Genomic DNA, 18,522 nt, shown 5'->3' on the forward strand with positions numbered 1-18,522 from the left:
CATCCCAAATCTGACATCCTGAGAGGGAGAGGAAACTGTGGCAGGGCTGGAAAAATGCCCAGAGAAAGGAACAACCAAGGGACAGCACTGAGAGCTTCTGCAGAGCTGCTGAGCTGGCCCAGCCTGGGCGCATCTGACTGTCAGGGAAGCACTTCTGACTAGAAAAGCCCTGTCCCAAATTTTAACAGCAGTGTCTCCTGACATTTCCCTTCTTGGGAGTTGTTGAGATTCCTCCCTGCAGTGGGGACGCCCCTCAAGGTCACTGCTCCAGGCTGAGCCAAAGGGATTTGCCCACGGTCATTGGTCTGGGGGAGTGACACAAATCTCTGCTTAAAAACTGGTTTTGCTTTAGCACAGTTTCTTTGAAATCACTTCCTAGAGCTTCATATAATATGTTACAGCTCTTATATCTTGGTGTAAATATTTCTCATTAAGAAAATTTTGTCTAATCATTACCATAATATATTTTATATAAATATTTATATATGGTATCCCATCTTTAATCCTGTGGACCAAATTCTATAAAGGTTAATTCCACCTTTATAATTCTTTACACAGGAATGCTTGAAAATTCTGGGGAGCAATTGGAACCAGCTGCTCCACAGTTCCTCTCATGGAAGAAGTTTAGAAAGCCTGGAGGTTCTTGGGAGTATTTGGATGTGGATATGACAGTGTGGTCAGAGACAGAGAAAGTAAGATAAACTTTCCCATGAATAGGTCTGGGAACTTTTAGGGAGCTGGAGAGAAAGAATTGTAAACTATCCACAGGTGGTGTTTGGAATGAGTTGTTTTTTTTCCAAAAAGTTGTTTAATGGAAGGTGTTTTCTTCATTAGCCAATCATGTGAAATGTGTTGATTAAATGACCAATGAGGTCCACTTGTAGCAAACCAAGGTATAAAAGAAGAGGATTGAATAAACCGGGGGCTTTTAGCTCTCAGCCTTCTGACCTGAGTCTGTGTCATCTCTGACTCCACAGTGACATTTGGGGATCTCTGGGGGCTATTTGGGATCCTTTCTGCAACTCGTGACCTAACAGGAGCTTCTCCAATAAACTTTGCCTGAAGCTCCTGCTGTGCCCATGACAGGAAACCCTGGGAGTGTCTGGGACATCCCGGCTCTTTGGCAGCTTGGGGACTCCTGGGATGTCACCGTGGAGCCCCCATGAGTGCCTGGGACAAATCGGTGCCTTTGCAGCCCAAGGTGCCCTGGGATGCCACCATGGAATGGCTGTGACTGCCTCTGAGCACAGGGCTCTTTACCATCCCCAGAAACCCCTGGGAGGTGTCCATGGAGCCCCTGTCTCTGCCTGTGACATTCCAGCTCTTGAAGAGCCTGGAGACTCTTGGAAAGTCCCCATGGAACCCCTCTGAGGGCCTGTGACAAATCTGATGCTTAGTAGGCAACCACCCCCAGCCCCTGTTGCTATGGTCAGTTTCCATGGCAACCATCCCCAGCCCCCTGTTGCTATGGTCAGTTTCCATGGCAACCATCCCCAGACCAGTGTTGCCATGCTCAGTCCCTTGGCAGCTCCATGCAGTCCCCATGCCAGGGGTGGTTGCCATGGCAAGCATTGGCAGCCCCATCCCCAGAGTCATGGGATCCCAGATCCACAGAACTGGCTGAGCTGGGAGGGACCCATCAGGATCCTGGAGTCCAACTGCTGGCCCTGCACAGGACACCCCAACAATGCCAGCCTGGGCCTGGCAGCGCTGTCCAAACGCTGCTGGAGCTCGGAGAGCCCTGGAGCTGGGAGCCTTCCCTGGGGAGCCTGGGCAGTGCCCCAGCAGCCTCTGGGCAAAAACCTTTTCCTGAGATCCAACCTCAGCCTGCCCCGACTCAGCTGCAGCTGTTCCCTCCAGTCCTGTCCCTGGGCACCAGAGGGAAGAGGTTCCCACAGCCCCAGCCAGGGACCCGCTCCCAAGGCTGTTGCCATGGCCACCAGGGCTGGGACCAGCTGGGATGTTTGGTTTCCACAGGCTGGGGTTTACGAATGGGATTCCCCAATGTCCTGCTCCCAGTAAAACCACACTGCCGCTCGCTGCCCTCCCACCTCCCATGGAAAGCACAAAGGCCAAAGATCCTGGGCTGGGATAAGAACAATTTATTTGGAACAGCAACGAGATAAAGAACAAACAGTAAGAGAAACAATATTGACAACAGAAGGGTTATAAAAAAGGGAAAACTACAACACAACTGACTGCATCTTCCTGGCCATAATTTCCTCCTGCCTGGAAAGGACACCCTTCTCCTCAGGGAGAGATAGAGAGAGAGAGTCCCTTTCCTGCCCCTGGTAATGACCTGAGTCGGAGTAGATGTAATGACACATCCCTGGCCAGACCCTCATGTTCTTCAGGCTCACATCATGTCATTGGCAGGGGCAGGAAAACAAACAGGTGTCTTCCCAGCATGGATCACAGTGAACACGTATCACCAGGGCTCTTCCAAACATGGTTCTCCCGTGGGGGATGAAGTTGGAGCAGTGCACAAAGCTCTTCCTGCAGTTGCAGCATTTGCATGTCTTCCCTTACTGGTGACTCTGTTGGTGTCTGCTCAAATGAGAGCTCTGTCTGAAGCTCTTCCCACACTGGGGACACTCGTAGGGCCTCTCCCCAGTGTGGATGCGCCGGTGGGTGACAAGGTGGGAGTTGCGGTTGAAGCCCTTCCTGCAGTCAGAGCAGCGGAAGGGCCTCTCATCCGTGTGAATCCGCTGGTGCTGGAGGAGATTGGAGCTCATGTGAAACCTGTTCCCACACTGGGGACACTGGTAGGGCTTCTCCCCAGTGTGGATGCGCTGGTGCTTCATGAGGTAGGAGCTGTACTTGAAGCTCTTCCCACAGTCAGAACAGTGGAAGGGCCGCTCATCTGTGTGAATCCGCTGGTGGCAGAGGAGATTTGAGCTGGTGTGAAACCTCTTCTGGCACTCAGGACACTCATAGGGCCTCTCACCAGTGTGGATGCGTTGATGCCTGACAAGTTTTGAGCTGCAGCTGAAGCCCTTCCCACATTCCCCACACTCGTAGGCCCATTCCCCAGTGTGGATCATCTGGTGGCTGATCAGGGTGCTGCTCTGCCTGAAGCTCTTCCCACACTCCAAGCACTTGTAGGGCTTCTCCCCATCAGGAAGCTGCTCATGGACCACCAGCTCTGATCCCTGGCTGAAGCTCTGTCCACCTTCCTGGCACAGGGTGGGTGGGTCTTTCCTCCTCAGAGCACACTGGGCTGGGTTTGAAGCCCCTCCTCCTGCGGGATCTCAGGGAATTTTCTTCCCCACTGGATTCCTGTGCCATGGAGCTGCTCAAATCTGCCTCTTCCACAAGGTTCTGCCATGGGGATATGTCCTCCCTGGTCTCTATTCTCAGCTTGTCTGAAGACAGGGCAAGGAGAGGATGGGATTTGCCTCCATGCCAGAGGGGAGGGGAAGGAAATCCTCCCAGTGCATCCCTGGCAGGACAGTGTTGGCAGTGGGGCTGTCCTGCAGCCTTGGGCTGTGCTGGGCAGGGAGATGGAGCAGGAGAGATAAGGAAAGGGGTCCTGACTTCCTCCTCACCTGCCTGGGTGTCTCGGGGCATCTTCCTCTTCCTCGCAGCCTTCTCCTCCATCTGGCAGTGGGTTTGGGATGTGAAATTCTGTTTTGGGAGGAAAACAAGAGATGAGTGCATTGAGTTTTGTACTGGTTTGAAGGCAAACCAGGGGGAGAGTCTAAGCCAGAATTACAATTTAACAAGAAAATTAAGATCAAGGCAATGATATAGAAACACTGCCTTAAACAGACAGCATCAGGATATAACCTGACACCCTGTTGGTCAGGGTACTGGTAGCAGTCCCATTAAATGGTGGCTGCAGTCCTGTTGCAGTGATGATCGTGATTCTGTCAAAGCAGTGATCCTGCTTTGTAGAAGGGTCTGATCGTCCTCTGAAGGTCCAGTGGTGCTTATGGAGCTCTTGTCCTCTGGGAATCCAGTAGCCAAGGTACTCTTGGTGTCAGAAGCCTCAGATTATATCCAGGTAGGAATGCTTGGCTCCTCCCCCTGGGCGGAGCATCCTACAATGGGATGATGTCATTTTACCAGTCCTGCAGGACACTCAATGGCCCATTCACAGAAGAGAGCCCCTGGAGGGAGTTATCAGGGCTGAGTCCTGGAACAGATAAAGAACATTGCCCCGCCTGTTTACAACAGTTTCTAAAGGTGGTGATGGAAAACATGCATTTGGTTACATCTTGCACTGCAACCTGAAACAGTGGGGTAATCCCTGCTCGGGGGGTGAACACCACCCCCCTTACCCAAACTGGCTCAGGTGTAAAACCCCCACCCCGGGAAGGCCACACACACAGGGGACAATGTCACACCTGCCCAGCCCCAGTGAGGCTCTCTGTCCCTGTCTCTTGCTCTCCCCCATTCTCTCTTTCTTTTCATCTCTCTCTCTTTACCTCACATTTACTGTTCATTAAAATCCACTTTGGATTTGGCCTCCTTAGCACCTTAATTGGGGCAGAAGCATCTCTCCAACAGTTTCCTTAACCAGACTGTGACATTATTTTGGCACAGTGCGTTTAGGCACTGTTCTCTGACCCTAAGTGCCTTTGACAACAGCATGGTTCCCTCTTCTGAGGAGGTTGTGGCTCTTTCTGGAGGAAGTCTTGGAAACTTGGATGCAGCTTTCTCTGAGGGATTTATGGGAGTACTAATGAGGAAAATGGCTGTTGTGGGTGGCCAGTGTAAAGAAAATATTTTCTTGTCCTTTCTTGAAAAGTTATTTGAAAGTCACTGGAGAAAAGGGAGTGAATGATACCAGAGAGGCTGACAAGGTTCATTCACCCCAAGGTGAGGAAAACAAGGCTGCTAAAAGTCCTACAAGAAGCCCAGCTCATCTAGATAAATTCCCAAATAACTCCCAAATTGAGAGGGTTGAGGACTTTGTGATTGCTATACAGAAATTTCCTTCTTTTTAACAACCTGTATTGGTCCAAATTTCCACTTTTCTTTTATTGGAACCTGCCAGCAGCTGAGCTGGAGCTGTGCAGCAACCAATGAAACTTGGAATTGCCACAGAATTGCTTCTATTGTCAGTTTATTAATGTTTGGGATCTGTTTCCATTTCTTCACATGTGACTTGTGTGAAAATCAAGTATTCATCAAAGTGGTTTATGCAGAGTTAAGTTTGATTTCTGCCAAGTTTATTTTGTCCAGTGCCCAGGGGATGCTCGAGGGGCCTCTGTTCCTCTCACCCTGGGGGGATGCTTGGGAGACGCTTGAGGGGGTTGTCCCTGTCACCCCAGTCCATTCCCCAGGGGGTGTCCCTGTCCCTGTCACCCCAGTCCATTCCCCAGGGGGTGTCCCTGTCCCTGTCACCCCAGGCCATTCCTGAGGTGGTCTCCATCATTCTCATCCCAGGGAATGCCTGGAGGGGTCTCCCTCCCACTCACCCTGTGCCAGGGGTTGTTCAGGGCAATCTCTGTCCCCCTCAGCCCAGGGGATGCTCAGGGGTCTCTGTCCCCTCACCCTGGTGGTTGCTCAGGGGTCTCTCCATCCCGCTGGCCTCAGGGAATGCTTGTGCAGGGCTGGGGACCATGGGCTCTGTGTCCCTCTCACCGCTGAGGGTGCTCGAGGCTGGGGGGGCTCTCTGACCTTCTCATCCCTGGGGAGGCCAGGGGGGTCTCTGTCCCTCTCAGCCCTGGTGTGACCCCACCCAAACATCATTGGGCTCAGAGGGCAGAGACACCCCCAAACCCCCCGAAGGGCTGAACCTCAGATCATGATTGTACCCCCATTTGTCTGTTTAGCTCAGAAATTAGTTCTGCACCTTTAAGGCTGGTTCTGAGAGCAAAGGGAGGCCGAAAGAAGCGAGCAGTTTGTTTTAGAAACTGCACTCACTCCTCCACATTCTGGCTCCTGGACAGACAGCTGGTGGGACAGGGCTCTCTTTAGTTAGTTTTTAGCTAGCTGAGGCAGATAAGTTTCCTGGACTATGATTTTTCTTTTTGTTTGGAGTTGTTTTAACCTGCTCTGGACTGAACAGCCACAAGGGCACCAGCAGCTGGCACCTGTGGCCCATGGGGGCGAGCCTGGTCCGTGGCATTTCCAGTGCTGGAAGAACTGATAAGAGACTGATAAGAGACTGAGTGAGCAGAGCTGGAGCCCATGGAGGGACCTTCTGAGCTTGTCACCTCTTTTGGAGCAGCCAGAGGTTTTATTGTTCAATATTGGTCATTTCCTGTGCTCGTGAATGCTTTGCCTGTTAAATAAACAGGTTTTTTCCACTTTTCTCCAAGGAAATATTTTCCCGAACTGGTTGGGACAGGGGCCGTTTGAATTTGCTTTCTAGAGGAAACCCCTTTTGGAGGTTTTCTCCAAAATTTGCCCTAAACTAGGACAGGGCAGTGGGGAGAGGGGGGAGCCCCAAGTGGCTGGATTTGGGGGGAGGCTGGAGATGGGGACCCTGAGACCCCGAAACCCCCAAACATCACTAAGCAGGACCCTGGAGAGGGGGGATCCCCAGGAGCTATGGGATCCTCAGCAGCCATGAGAGAGGGGAACACCAGAACCCCAGAGGGATGAGACTGGAAATGGGACACTCCTGGTGGCTTTTTTTTTTTTAATTCACTTCTGCTTTTTGAAGGTTTTTATGGATACCAGGTGACTTCTAGAGATGAACTTGGGCAGAGGACCTTCAGACTCACTGTGCTCATCCCCTTTTTTTCCCCCAAAGCAGGATTTCCCATTACCAAACCTTGGCCCAATGGAGGAGAAGACTGCAAGGAAGCAAAAGATGCCCTGAGACACTCAGGCAGGTGAGGAGGAAGTCAGTGCCCACTTCCCCCTCTCTCCTGCTCCATCTCCCAGCCCAGCAGGGCCCCTGGCTGCAGGACAACCCCACTGCCAATGCTGTCCTGCTGGGGATACACTGGGGAGATCTGCTGCCCCTTCCCTCTGGCACGGAGGCACATTCACAGGCTCTGGGGCAGGAGGGGGAACCGCGGGCGCTTTGGGGTCCATGGCTCGGCTGCTCCCGGCACGGTTCCCCCAAGCCCCCAGTGCGGCTCCGCCAGGCCCCCCCCCCCACCACAGTGATTGCTGGAGGTTCTTTAACAGAAATGCTGGTAAATTGACCATCTGGAATCACACTAAATACAATTTCAAGAAGCTGCTGGTTTGCTGGGCAGATTGCCAAATTCCACATTGTTGTTTCTTTTAGTAAAACTTCACTTTAAAAGATCTTAGTAAATTTATGCTTGCATAAAATTTGTGGCTACCATGGGCTTCTCTCAAAACTAAATTACATGAAATCATGACACACTCATTACATCCTTTTAATCCCTCCAGTAAATCTATCATGCTGTTATTTCAATCCCAGATTGTTCAACTTTTTCAGTGCCTTATTTCTATTAATAGCATCATTTAATAAGTTAAATTTTGTTGTATGTATAACTTCTAATGATATTAATTTTTGATTCTGTGATGTTTAATTTAATGCAAATTCAGGGTTGATAAGATTAAGCAAAGTTGGACTTCATTATTGTTAGATTTGAGCAATGTTAAAATACGTTCTATTAATTTGAATTCCTATTGTTCTGGATTGAAAGATAATGTGTGTATTCTATTTGCCATCTGTCAGAGGTAGGGCAGTTATCTTCTGCTAATTGGGCACTTTTCTTTATCTCTTCAACAAATCAATCCTCCCTCCAAGGAGATATCTTTTGTTAATGGGCCATTGAGTGTAACTGCAGGACTGATAAAAATTACATCATCCCACTGTGAGGTGCTCTGCCCAGAGGGAGGAGCCACACATTGCAGACATGGTGAGGCTGGGGATGAGGAGCAGCTTGTCCAAACAGGGTCAGCCCTCAAGGGGCTCATCCTTCTCCATGCCCAGACCACCCAAGGAGACATTCAGCATCAAGATCACCTGGGGAATGCTATTATCAGCTCTTCTCTGAACTGGAACATAAAAAAATACTTGACTAAAGAAAAAAAAAAAATTAATGAGGTGCACTTTGAAATCTTTCATCCTTAAAGGAACACCACACTGACTCCAATCAGCTGCATAAGATCTGGACACATGAAGAGCACTGAAGAAAGAGCCCTCAAGAGCTTTCTGTGTTTTGACGATCCTCATGTTGGATTTGGGGCTGGGTCCAGGAGCCTCAGGCACTGAGAGAAGGATGAAGAAGCTGCTCAAGCAGTCAGCAGCAAAATTCCAAGTGCCTTGGAGCATGGCTGGGCCCCAGTGAGGGCAGGGAGTGCCAAAGGCTCCCCAGGGACTGGTGAGAGCAGATCCTTGAGGCCAGGAGTGCAGGGAGCCCAAGGCTCTGGGCAGGGAACTGCAATGCTGAGCAAGGCCTGGGCTGGCTGGGGGAAGCAGAAAGGCCAAGGCCTGAGCCCAGCCTGGGCCAGCAGGGCCTGTCCCTCACGGGTGGCTCGGGGCTCTCTGTGGGGCAGGGGGATGTGAGGGGCAGCAAGGACAAATGCCATCAACCTGTGTGACACTCCAGATCCTCAAGGAACCAAGGAGCCAGTGTGACACACCGGGGCCTCATGGAAACAGGAGGCCATTGTGAGCCTGCAGGGCTGGAACACCCCAGAACACTCAAATGCTGGTGTGATGGACAATCCTGTAAGTTAAGGCCATTGAAAGTGTTACTGTTAAATGTGAAGTTTCAATAAGTTAAGTGTGTTAATTATGTTGTTGTTAAGATGTAAAACCTCTAATGTTACTGTTGATTTGAAGTTGTAATAAGCAGAGTTGTTGTTACAAGGTTGAACCTGTTAGTTACCTTCACTGTTAATCCCCGCAGTTCACACCCACCCTTGTTACCTCCGTCAAGTGCTGCCTCCACTGCTCTCTAAAATTGCGCCGAGGAAACCTCCCTGGGAAATATGCAAATCAAGAGGAAGTCAAGGGAATCTAACTAAAGACCCTGAAACCGACAAACAAAACCAAAATTTAAGAAACTAAGTGAATGGTTCTGCTGGCAAAAGGTACTCCTATTCAATTAGTGAGGTTTTAGAACTCACTGTAATTTCAACAGAACAGAGTTGAAGTGAGGACCCTAGACTTCAAGCCAGACAGTAGACTTCCTGGGCACGCTCGTGAGGACGGAAGCCCCAGTTCTGCTGTGCAGCAAAACTGCGTCACCTCCTCCTCTGCGTCGCTACCGGGAGCAGTGGCGGTGTGCGCGACCCCTCGGGCCCCCAATTAGAGCTGGAATAGCACCGCCCCTGCTGTGTGATTGACAGCTCTGCCAGGCCAGGGCTGGGGACGGGGCTCTGTTCCCCCACAAACCAAGGCCTGACCCGGCCCTGGCCCCACACTGGCATTCTGAGCATCCCGAGGTGTCTCAGGACATCGATCTCATCCAGCCTCTGACAGCGACCGCGGTGACACTGCGGAACCTCATGGAACCAAGGGTCACTGTGACAATGCAGGTCCAAGGACGCCACAGATACTACAGAAACTCATGGAACCATGGGTGAGTTGTAACAATGGAGATCCAAGGAAACTATGGTGGGACTGTGGAACTTCATGGAATCAAGGAGACCACTATGCAGCTCAGGGGCCCTATGGAAGCAAGGGTCAATGATCAAACTGTGGGGCCCATAGAAACAAGGAGCCATTGTGACACAGCAGGGCTGCATGGAGCCAAGGGACCACTGTGAGTCTGTTGGGGCTCATGAAACCAAGAAGCCATTGTGACATTGCCAGACTTCATGGAATCAAGGAGACCATTGTGATGGTGTGGGGACCCATGATAGCAGTGGAACATGGAACACGTCTGCCTGGTTTGGCCTCCTGGGGCCTGTCTGACAGGTCCTGCTGAATTTGAGATGTCAAGGGCCACTTCCCCTCTGACTGTGAAGCACTGGGGCTCCGTGCTTTCCTTCCTATGGAAAAGAACTATCTTTCTTGTCTAGGCTCCCATGGCTTAAATCAGGATTCCACCTCTAAAATTCCCTATATCCAAGGCTTTCTCCCAGACAAAATCTGCCAATATAGTCAAGTCTGGCTAGCCTTGGCCTCGGGTGACTGCCTCTCATCTGCCCCTAGGGCTCGGCTGTTTTCTTCCTGTGGAGACCACTGAGACACTGTGGGGCGTTGTGGAGCCAAAGGGCATTGTTACACTGTAGGAACTTGTGGAACCAAGGGGATCATTGTGACACTGTGGGGTCTTGAGGAACCATGGGATCATTGTGACACTGTGGGGTCATGTGAAATGCAGGGACATTGTGACACTGCAGAGTACCATGGATCCAAGGGACCATTGCGACAGTGTGGACCCTCACAGAACCAAGGACATCATTGTGGTTCTGTTGAACCGCATGGTCCCAAGGGGCCAGTGTGAAGCAGCAGGGCTTTGTGGAACCAAGAGGCCATTGTTGCATTTCAGGGCCTCATGGAGCCAAAGGGCCGTTGTGATCCTGTGGGGCACCATGGATCCATGGAGACCATTGTGGCACTGCAAGGCCCCATGGAATCATGTGACACTCTGGGGCCCCAGGGAACCAAAGAGCCATTGTGACCCTACAGGGCCTCATGGAGGGAAGGGGTCATTGTGACATTGTGGGAAGCTGTGGAACCATTGTTGCACTACTGGGCCCCAACAGAACCAAGGGGCCATGGTGACACATCAGGGCTTCATGGAACACAAAGACCATTACGACACTGTGGGGCCTTTTGGAACCATGGAGACCATTAAGATCCTTAAGCACTTGTGTAACCAAGGGGCCATTATGATGCCACAGGACATCATGGAAGCAAGAGAACCACTGTGATCTTGCAAGACTTCATGGAAGCATAGAGCCATTGTGACACTTCAGGGCCCTATGGAACCAAGAGAACACAAAATAGATCTGGCTGTCTTGGCCTCCCAGGAGTCACCTGACAGGTCTGGCTGACCTTGGAATGTGGAAGGCATTCCCATCTGACCCTGAAACACTGGGGCTCTGGGCTTTCCTTTGTATGGGAAAGAACTGTCCATCTTTTCCAGGTATCCATGGCCAAAATTAGGATTCCACCTCCAAATTTCTGTGTATCCAAGGATTGCTGCTAGAGAAAAGCTGCCAGGACAGACAGGTCTGGCTGGTCTTAATTCCTGAGTGCCAGCACTGACCTGTTTTCCAAAAACTGTAAAGGTCTCTATGCTTTTCTTTTCATGGAAAAAATCCTCCTTCTCCAGGCGCAAATGTCTGAAATTAGGATTCCATATTCATAATTTTGAATATCTAAGGGTTGCTCCCAGACAAAGCTGCCGGGACAGACAGGTCAGGCTTGCCTTGGCCTCTGGTGGCTGCTGTTCTTCAGCTCCTGAAACATGGGGGTTCTGTGGTTTCCTTCTTATGGAGACCAATGTGACATGAAGGCCTTGTGAAATGAAGGGGCCATTGTGACACTGCAGAGCACCATGGATCCAAGGGACCACTGTGACACTGTGGAGCCTTGTGGAACCAAGGACATCACTGTGGCTCTATTGGGCCCCATGGTCCCAAGGGGCCGGTGCAAAGCAGCAGTGTGGGAGTTAGCTCGGCTGTAACTCAGAGTCAGCCAGATTTTGTCATGGTAGAACCAGGCATGAGTTTCAAGCCCTGGGAGTCATTTGTTTAACTTAGGATGAGCTTGGGAGTTCCTCGATAGCCTTTAGTGTTGTTATGCTAAGTTGTCCAAGTTCTGCTTCCCTACTGATTACTTTTTCCCCCTATATGGCTATTGTTCTAGAGTGTTGTACCTCCAAGTGTATATATTGTTACTTTCTCTCAGGTCTTTGGATCCTGCCCCTCATTCTGGTCTTGACTTCTCCATATTTTTTGTTTTTCACTCCATTTTTAAAGTTCTTTTTGGGCAACACCATTGAACCCGCTCCTTTTCATTTTTGCCACCCTCGCCCTGAAATCAGGGAACCAGAGAGGTGTCTCAGCCACCCTCACTGTGACATCTAGTCCCTGAGAAGGGACCCTGACATTCATTTACGTCAGCTGGGGTTAGCTGAGAGATAGGCCAGGGCTCCCCGGGATTGTGGATTGTGCCGGGCCCGGTGGATTCCCCATCACTTCGAGGGACCTGAGCCAGCAATGGTGGGGACGATGACGGTTTCCTCCTATGGAGGATTGCAGATGGGTTTGGAAAAAGGCAGGACATTTATCACCCATTTTGCCACTGTGTTTTTAAAATATGGATCCACATCCCATAATTGATTTGGGGTGTTCTGGTGGCTGTTTCCCGCAAGGCGGAGAAGGAGAAAAATGGGTGGCCAGTTGTCCAAAGTAGAAAGGAGCTTATGTGGACTTTAAGGTAATTCTCACTGATCATGACAAAATATTTTCAAAGAGTGAATTAAAATAAATTCTGAGGTGAATCATTACAAATTTTCCCAGTCACCTCTGCTGATGAAATCCACACCACTGAATTTTGGGACTCAGTGGGAGTTAAATTGTACAACCTTTCAATCAAAAGGGACCCCATAGCACCCCGTATGCTCCCCATCTTCCACAATATCCTTAAGACCCTTCACCAGCAAGCAGGGAGTGAAAAACTATCTGTCAGTCACTCCTAAGCCAAGACCTCCCCTGAAACCTGCCTTTCTCAGACCTTCCATGATGATCCAAGATGGCAATTGCCACGCTGCCTTGGAGCATCAGGCCCTGGAGACCCAAGATTCAGGCTCCTGAGCCTGAATGTGGCTCAGGAGCCCCACCGTTGTCCCACCATCTTGGCTCCTCCACTTCCTACTACCACAACGTTCCCTTCTGCCCTGAACCAACCTCCAGACTCCACCCCTGTAACTGCAGGCCATGCCCCCACTGTCAATCATCCTCTCCACCCTGGGCCATTCCTCCAGAACTCCACCCCGAAAGTCCACTATCCTTAACCAAAGCCCTTACTCCCCAACACCTGACAAAATGGTGGCACCCGCTGCCTCACCCTCCAGCAACAATATAACCCCCATGGTAAATGATACTAAGCTTGGCTCTCACACTATTTCTAACCCAAGTGTTTCTGGTCCCAGTTATTCTTCGCCCTGGAAGACAGTTTGGACTCCCCAGAGCCACCTTGCCCCTCAACCCTGGAAGATTCCTGGGAAAGGATCCAGAAGGAAGCAATTGTCCTGGTTTAGGGCAAGTTTGGGAGATAACCCCCAAAGGGGCTTCTCTACAAAAGCAGATTCAATTGCCCCTCCCCCCTCCAACCGGTTTGGGAGAAAATATCTCCTTGGAGAAAAAAGTGGAAAGAAACCTGTTTATTAAACAATAGAAACCAAACAATATTAAATAATAAAACTTCTCACTGCTCCAAAGAAAGCAAACTCAGAACAGTCCCCTCCCCGGGTTGCAGCTCGGCTCACTCAGTCTTTGATCAGTCTCTGGTGCTGGAAACGCCGCGGCCCAGGCCCGGCCAGGGGGGCCACAGGTGGAGCTGCCGGTGCTCTTCTAGGTGTTCAGTCCAGAGCAGGCTTAAACAGGTCCAAGAAAAAGGAAAAAAAATCACAGTCCAGGGAACTTCTTTGCCTCAGCTAGCTAAAACTAACTAAAAGCAAGAAAAAGGGAAAAAAGGAGCTCTGTCCGGCTGTCTGTCCATCCGCAGACAACACAGTCCAGGAGCAGGAATGTGGAGGAGTGAGAGCAGTCTGAAAACAAACTGCGCGCTTCTTCCCTCCCCTCCTCACTGTCTGGAAGAGAGTCTTAAAGGTGTAAAACTTATTATTCAGTATAAACAGAACAAGACGATTGGGGATAAAAGCATCATATAGTCAACCCAGGACAGCAATTAAGGAAGGAGATTGGTAAGTAGTCTCGAAAATCCTTGTTGCCCTGGTACATTATGAAAGAAGGGGGCAGAATCCCAGGTATCAGCCATTGGTTTACAGGGAAATCAAGGATATGTGTAGGGCAGTGTAGGGGTCACAATTGTCGGTTTCTCTGGGTCTGGATTGAAGGCACTTGAGACAGTAGTTCATGTTCAGACTCAAGTGTTTATTATTTCTTATCAGTAAAACAGTCTCATTACTTTGGGTTCAGCAGCTTTTCATTAGAAGGCACAAAATGGCCAACAATCTCTTGTTACAAGGTCTTTTAAGACTAAACTATCCAATTAAGAACTGACATTATTTTCCCTTTTAACACAATAACTGATCCCAAAGAGCCCACAATGCGGACTTTTCTGCCCAATTACAAAATACCATCCAAACCCAAGAAGAAGAAGGAAGAAGAAGGAAGAAGAAGGATGAAGAAGAAACCCAGGACAACACCCTGTGCCCTCCATCTTGCTTCCATCCACAACATACTAAAAATCCCAAGCCCTAAATTTCTCACCAAGTGATACTCCTACACTACTCTCTATAATCTATTCCACACTTTTGTGGATTCTAATCTATCTTGAATTCTAGGAAACTTTCTCCAGGAATGAGGGTCAAAATCAGTGCTCCCCTGGGGGTCAGGACATGCCAGAACAGACAGAAATATTCCTGGTGCCCTGGACTTGCACAGGGCAGCTAAAAACCATGGGAGGGACTCACCTTATTTTAATGGCCTAACGAGGGCCAATGTTTACAGCACATGTCTTAACTCCCTACGATTTAAAATATATTATGACCATGTTTTTGCCACCTACAGAATATACCCTGTGGGAAAGGGGGATGGAAGTGTTTACTAAATCAATTAATAGCAGACTATGCTAATAATGAGGCAAGGGCGCAATTGACAATCAACCATCTAGCTGGAGAAGGACAACACAGCCTGCCAGATGATCAAGCAGCAGGTATCCCCAGAGAAATATTGGATGATATAAAAGAGATGGCTGTGAAAGCTTTAATCCAGGTACTAGATGGTAGCATCCCCAGTTTGGACTATGTAAATATAAGAACCTGGAGACCCTTACCTGAAATTTATTGATCACCTTAAACAGGCACTAGAGAAACAAGTCTGGGATGAAAAGACTCAAAATGAATTACTAAACTCATTGGGGGTAGCCAATGCCAACCTGGAATGTAAGAAAGGGCTGCGTGCCCTTCCACTAGAGATGGAACCCACACTCCTGCAGATGATTGAGGCTGTAATTGCCTCAGGACCACAGAACACGTAGCGGCCGTACAAGCCCAGGCCATTGGGCAAGGAGTTGCAGAGGCCCTAGTGGCCATGCCATTGCCCCTTTAAGGGGCCCCAGCAACATTTACAGGGCCTAAAAATATGTTTCCGGTGTGGTCAACAAGGACATTTTAGAAAATATTTTCTCCAGGGGGGAAGCGGGATATCCAGTCCCTAACGGAAATCAATATCAAATTAAGCAGAATTTCTGAAAAGGTAACTACATCAAACAGCTGTCAAAAAACTACCACCAGAATGTGAGGTGGCCTCACGCTATGACACAAATGTTGAAGGTGATGATGCCTACAATCGCTGAAGGTCAAGTAGCACAAACACCAATTACAGACCATGTAGCACTGAAGTCCAGCACCTCATCTCCCAGTTGCCAAACACCTTATCACCAGGGGCAAAATAGGAGTTGGTGAGTGTGGAATCTGCTGGTTTAAGTTACTATTTTGGCCATGCAATATCAACAGGACAGCTGGGGCCTGAAAATTGGCCCTGTGAACTATTAATCTTAGGAAACTGCCGATCAAGGACTGAAGGATTTTTCATATTGCCATCTGTACTATCAGTGGCCTGACAAAAAGAAATTACAGTACTGGCCCTGTCTCCTGACCCACCTTGTTTTACACCCCAAGGACTAACAATTGCCCAAGCCATATTACTTCCTGAACAGGATGCTGATGACACTTCACTAGTGATGTGGACCCAGGTGATAAATTGTGATCGACCAAAAATCACCTGCACTCTGGAACTTAATAATGAACATATTGTTTCGATAGGGCTTGTAGACATGGGAGCAGACGTGACAAGTATCTCACGTTCCAAGTGGCCTCCTAACTGGGTGCTCACAGCTACTGCAGAAACATTGTCCAGGATCAGAGGTGACAGTGACAGTCTCCAAAGTGCAGAACTCTTTAACATCAAAGGACCTGAAGACCAAATTGCCACAACGAGACCATTCATGGTAAAGGACCTTTGTGTATCCTGGCTAAGAACATCAAGCCCTACCTGCAGCCACTTAGTATCCACAGGGAAAGGGAAACCAAAGAAACCCCCCAAGTCCACCCCCAGACAAAAAACACCAGACAGCGACTCTAGGACCCAGACTAGACAATTCTTTCAAAGACGACACATAAGAAGCTTCTACTCACCTTCCTCAGCCTGTTTGCAACCATGCTGCTCACAAGTGGATGGGTAGCCCTCACAAACACAAAGTATGGATAACTCTAGCAGAAGCCATGAAACAAGACACCCTGTGCCTGTCTGTCGCTAGCCCTGACAACCCCTTCTCCACCTTCCTAGTGGGATTGCCTACAGATGTCTGGCCAGTAACTGAGGATTCCATCCAAAGTATGAGAGGTGGCAATCCCGATGGCAAATGAAAGTGCAACCCTGTCAGTGCTTGGGACTACTGGACCCAGAAGCTTCTGCATGCAGCGCTTGAACTCCAGGAGCTAAAAATTCTCAGCTCTGTAAAAATGGACTTTTGTGTAAGGTTTTGTTACCATCCAAGATGGGAGGAGGGTGAAAGATGCAAAATTACAAGAGAAAAAGAAACTATCAGGAGAGACATCTCCCCATATCATCCCACTTACAAAAACCAGAGCCGATGGTGTAATTGCACCTCTTCCATAATTTCTTGGTCCAGTAGCTATCCACTTCAGTTACTGCAGGGTGTGTTTCTTATTTGCAGGGATAGAGCATGGCCTGGTATCCTTTGACACATCAATGGCAGACCTTGTAGCTTGGGGAGGCTTACCTTGCTGGCACCCAACATGAAAATTATTAATGGCCAGAGAAACAGAGAAAAAAGAGCTATGCACTACTTTGAATCTGATTGCACAGATGATGTCACCTATTGGAGTAAAAACAACAGAATAGCAGCCTCCATCTTACTACCTTGGGTGACTGTGGATAAAGCTTTAGGACAATTAGACCATCTTGAGTACCTGTTAAGTAAGCAAACCAACGCTACCTGCCTTGCATTGAGTGGTCTGTTCTCAGATGTAGAGACCATGAGACATGACACCGTGCAGAACAGAGCTTTGTCTTGAGGGCTGCCATGGCAGCTGAGGACAACAACAGCTCTGCAGGCAAGTGGCCATGGAACCTGGCTGTAGAAATGGCTCCTTGGGGTGGTTTCCAAGGAAACCTGAACTGGTGTGGGTTGCCATGGCACCCAAACCCAGCAGTGGGGTCAGTGCAGTGTCCATGGCAACAGCCCCTTGCAATGGCCCAGTGCAGGTTGGGATGATGATCCACCCTCACAGCTGGCTAACGGCAGCTGGAGTGCTCTTGGTGGCACCTTGGGCTTGGCACACACTTGAGGAGGTTCTGTATTTTCAACAGAGAAACTCAGGAATTTTAGATTGCTTCAAGGAATTAAAAAGACAAAAAAACCCCTTTGGTTGTGTGCAGTCAGATCTCCAAGCAAAGCAGATCCCAGGTGAGCAAGGAGAGACAGGATGGGGATGGGGAATGTGGAGCAAGGTTGTTGACACTGGGTCAGAGCTCAAGGCACAGCTTCTCTGAACAGGCCAGACCTCCTTAGGAGAGTCCCTGGATCAGTGTCAGTTGCAGGATGCTGAAATCACCTCTTGTATAATAAGAAAGGTAGGAATACATATTTCCTAGAAGATCTTTGAAATATTTCTCCAGGAGGAAACCTTCCTGATGAACAGCACTAGACCAGAGGGAAATCAAGGCAGACCCAACTACTTTCTTGATCCTAATGAGCTCTGTGGTGCATTCGGAGCACAGCCCTTGAACCTCAGGGCCTGAGAGGAGATTGCATAAACCATTCCAGGAGTCGAAGAAAGAAGAGTACCCAAAGTGTCACAAATCATTAATGGGTGCCACGGAGGACCATCCAAAACACAGGCTCCTCATGGATTCCTTGGAGGAGAGAATTGGAGGCCAGGATGGCACAAAAACTTCTCAAAGACTCAGTTGGGAAAGGAAAATTCAAAGTACCTTAAAAACCTTGAGTATCTCAAAGAATTAATAAGCCCCACTGAGTGTCAGTACAAAGCTCTCAAGTGACTCGTTAAAGCAGATAATTGGGGCCATGATTGCACAGACCTCTCACAGAGTCTGTATCAAAAAGGAAACACCAAGTACCTTAAAATAACTGAAGTACCTTGAAACATTAATGAGCCCTACTGAGTGTTGTTACTGACAAAGTGTCTCCAGGGACTGATTACAGCAGATAATTGGAGGCCATGATTGCACAGACCTCTCAGAGACTCCAAGGCAAAAGCCAAACCCGAAGTCCTTTGAAAACCCTGCAGTTGCTGGGAGCATTCAGGAGCCCCCAGGGCCATTGCTGAGCAAGGCTCCCCAGGGACTCCTTCCAGCAGATCCTTGAGGCCACTGGGATGTGGGCTAGGGGGGGATGCTGAGGGCAGGACAAGGGGCTGACAGTGCCCAGCCTGGCTGGGGCTG

At 49.3% G+C, this 18,522-nt stretch overlaps 1 protein-coding gene across 1 annotated transcript in view; it reads right to left on the reverse strand.

Moving 5' to 3' along the window:
* LOC135291589 (zinc finger protein 850-like) overlaps window positions 1-18,522 on the reverse strand; it is a 66,885-nt gene that overhangs the window by 20,835 nt on the left and 27,528 nt on the right. The window contains exon 3 of the mRNA XM_064405869.1: window positions 2,530-3,172. Within this exon, the coding sequence (XP_064261939.1) occupies window positions 2,530-3,172 (643 nt within the window). The remainder of the gene's footprint in view (window positions 1-2,529; window positions 3,173-18,522) is intronic.

Source organism: Passer domesticus, assembly GCF_036417665.1.
Source record: "Passer domesticus isolate bPasDom1 chromosome 8 unlocalized genomic scaffold, bPasDom1.hap1 SUPER_8_unloc_1, whole genome shotgun sequence".
In the NCBI taxonomy this organism is placed as follows: Eukaryota; Metazoa; Chordata; class Aves; order Passeriformes; family Passeridae; genus Passer; species Passer domesticus.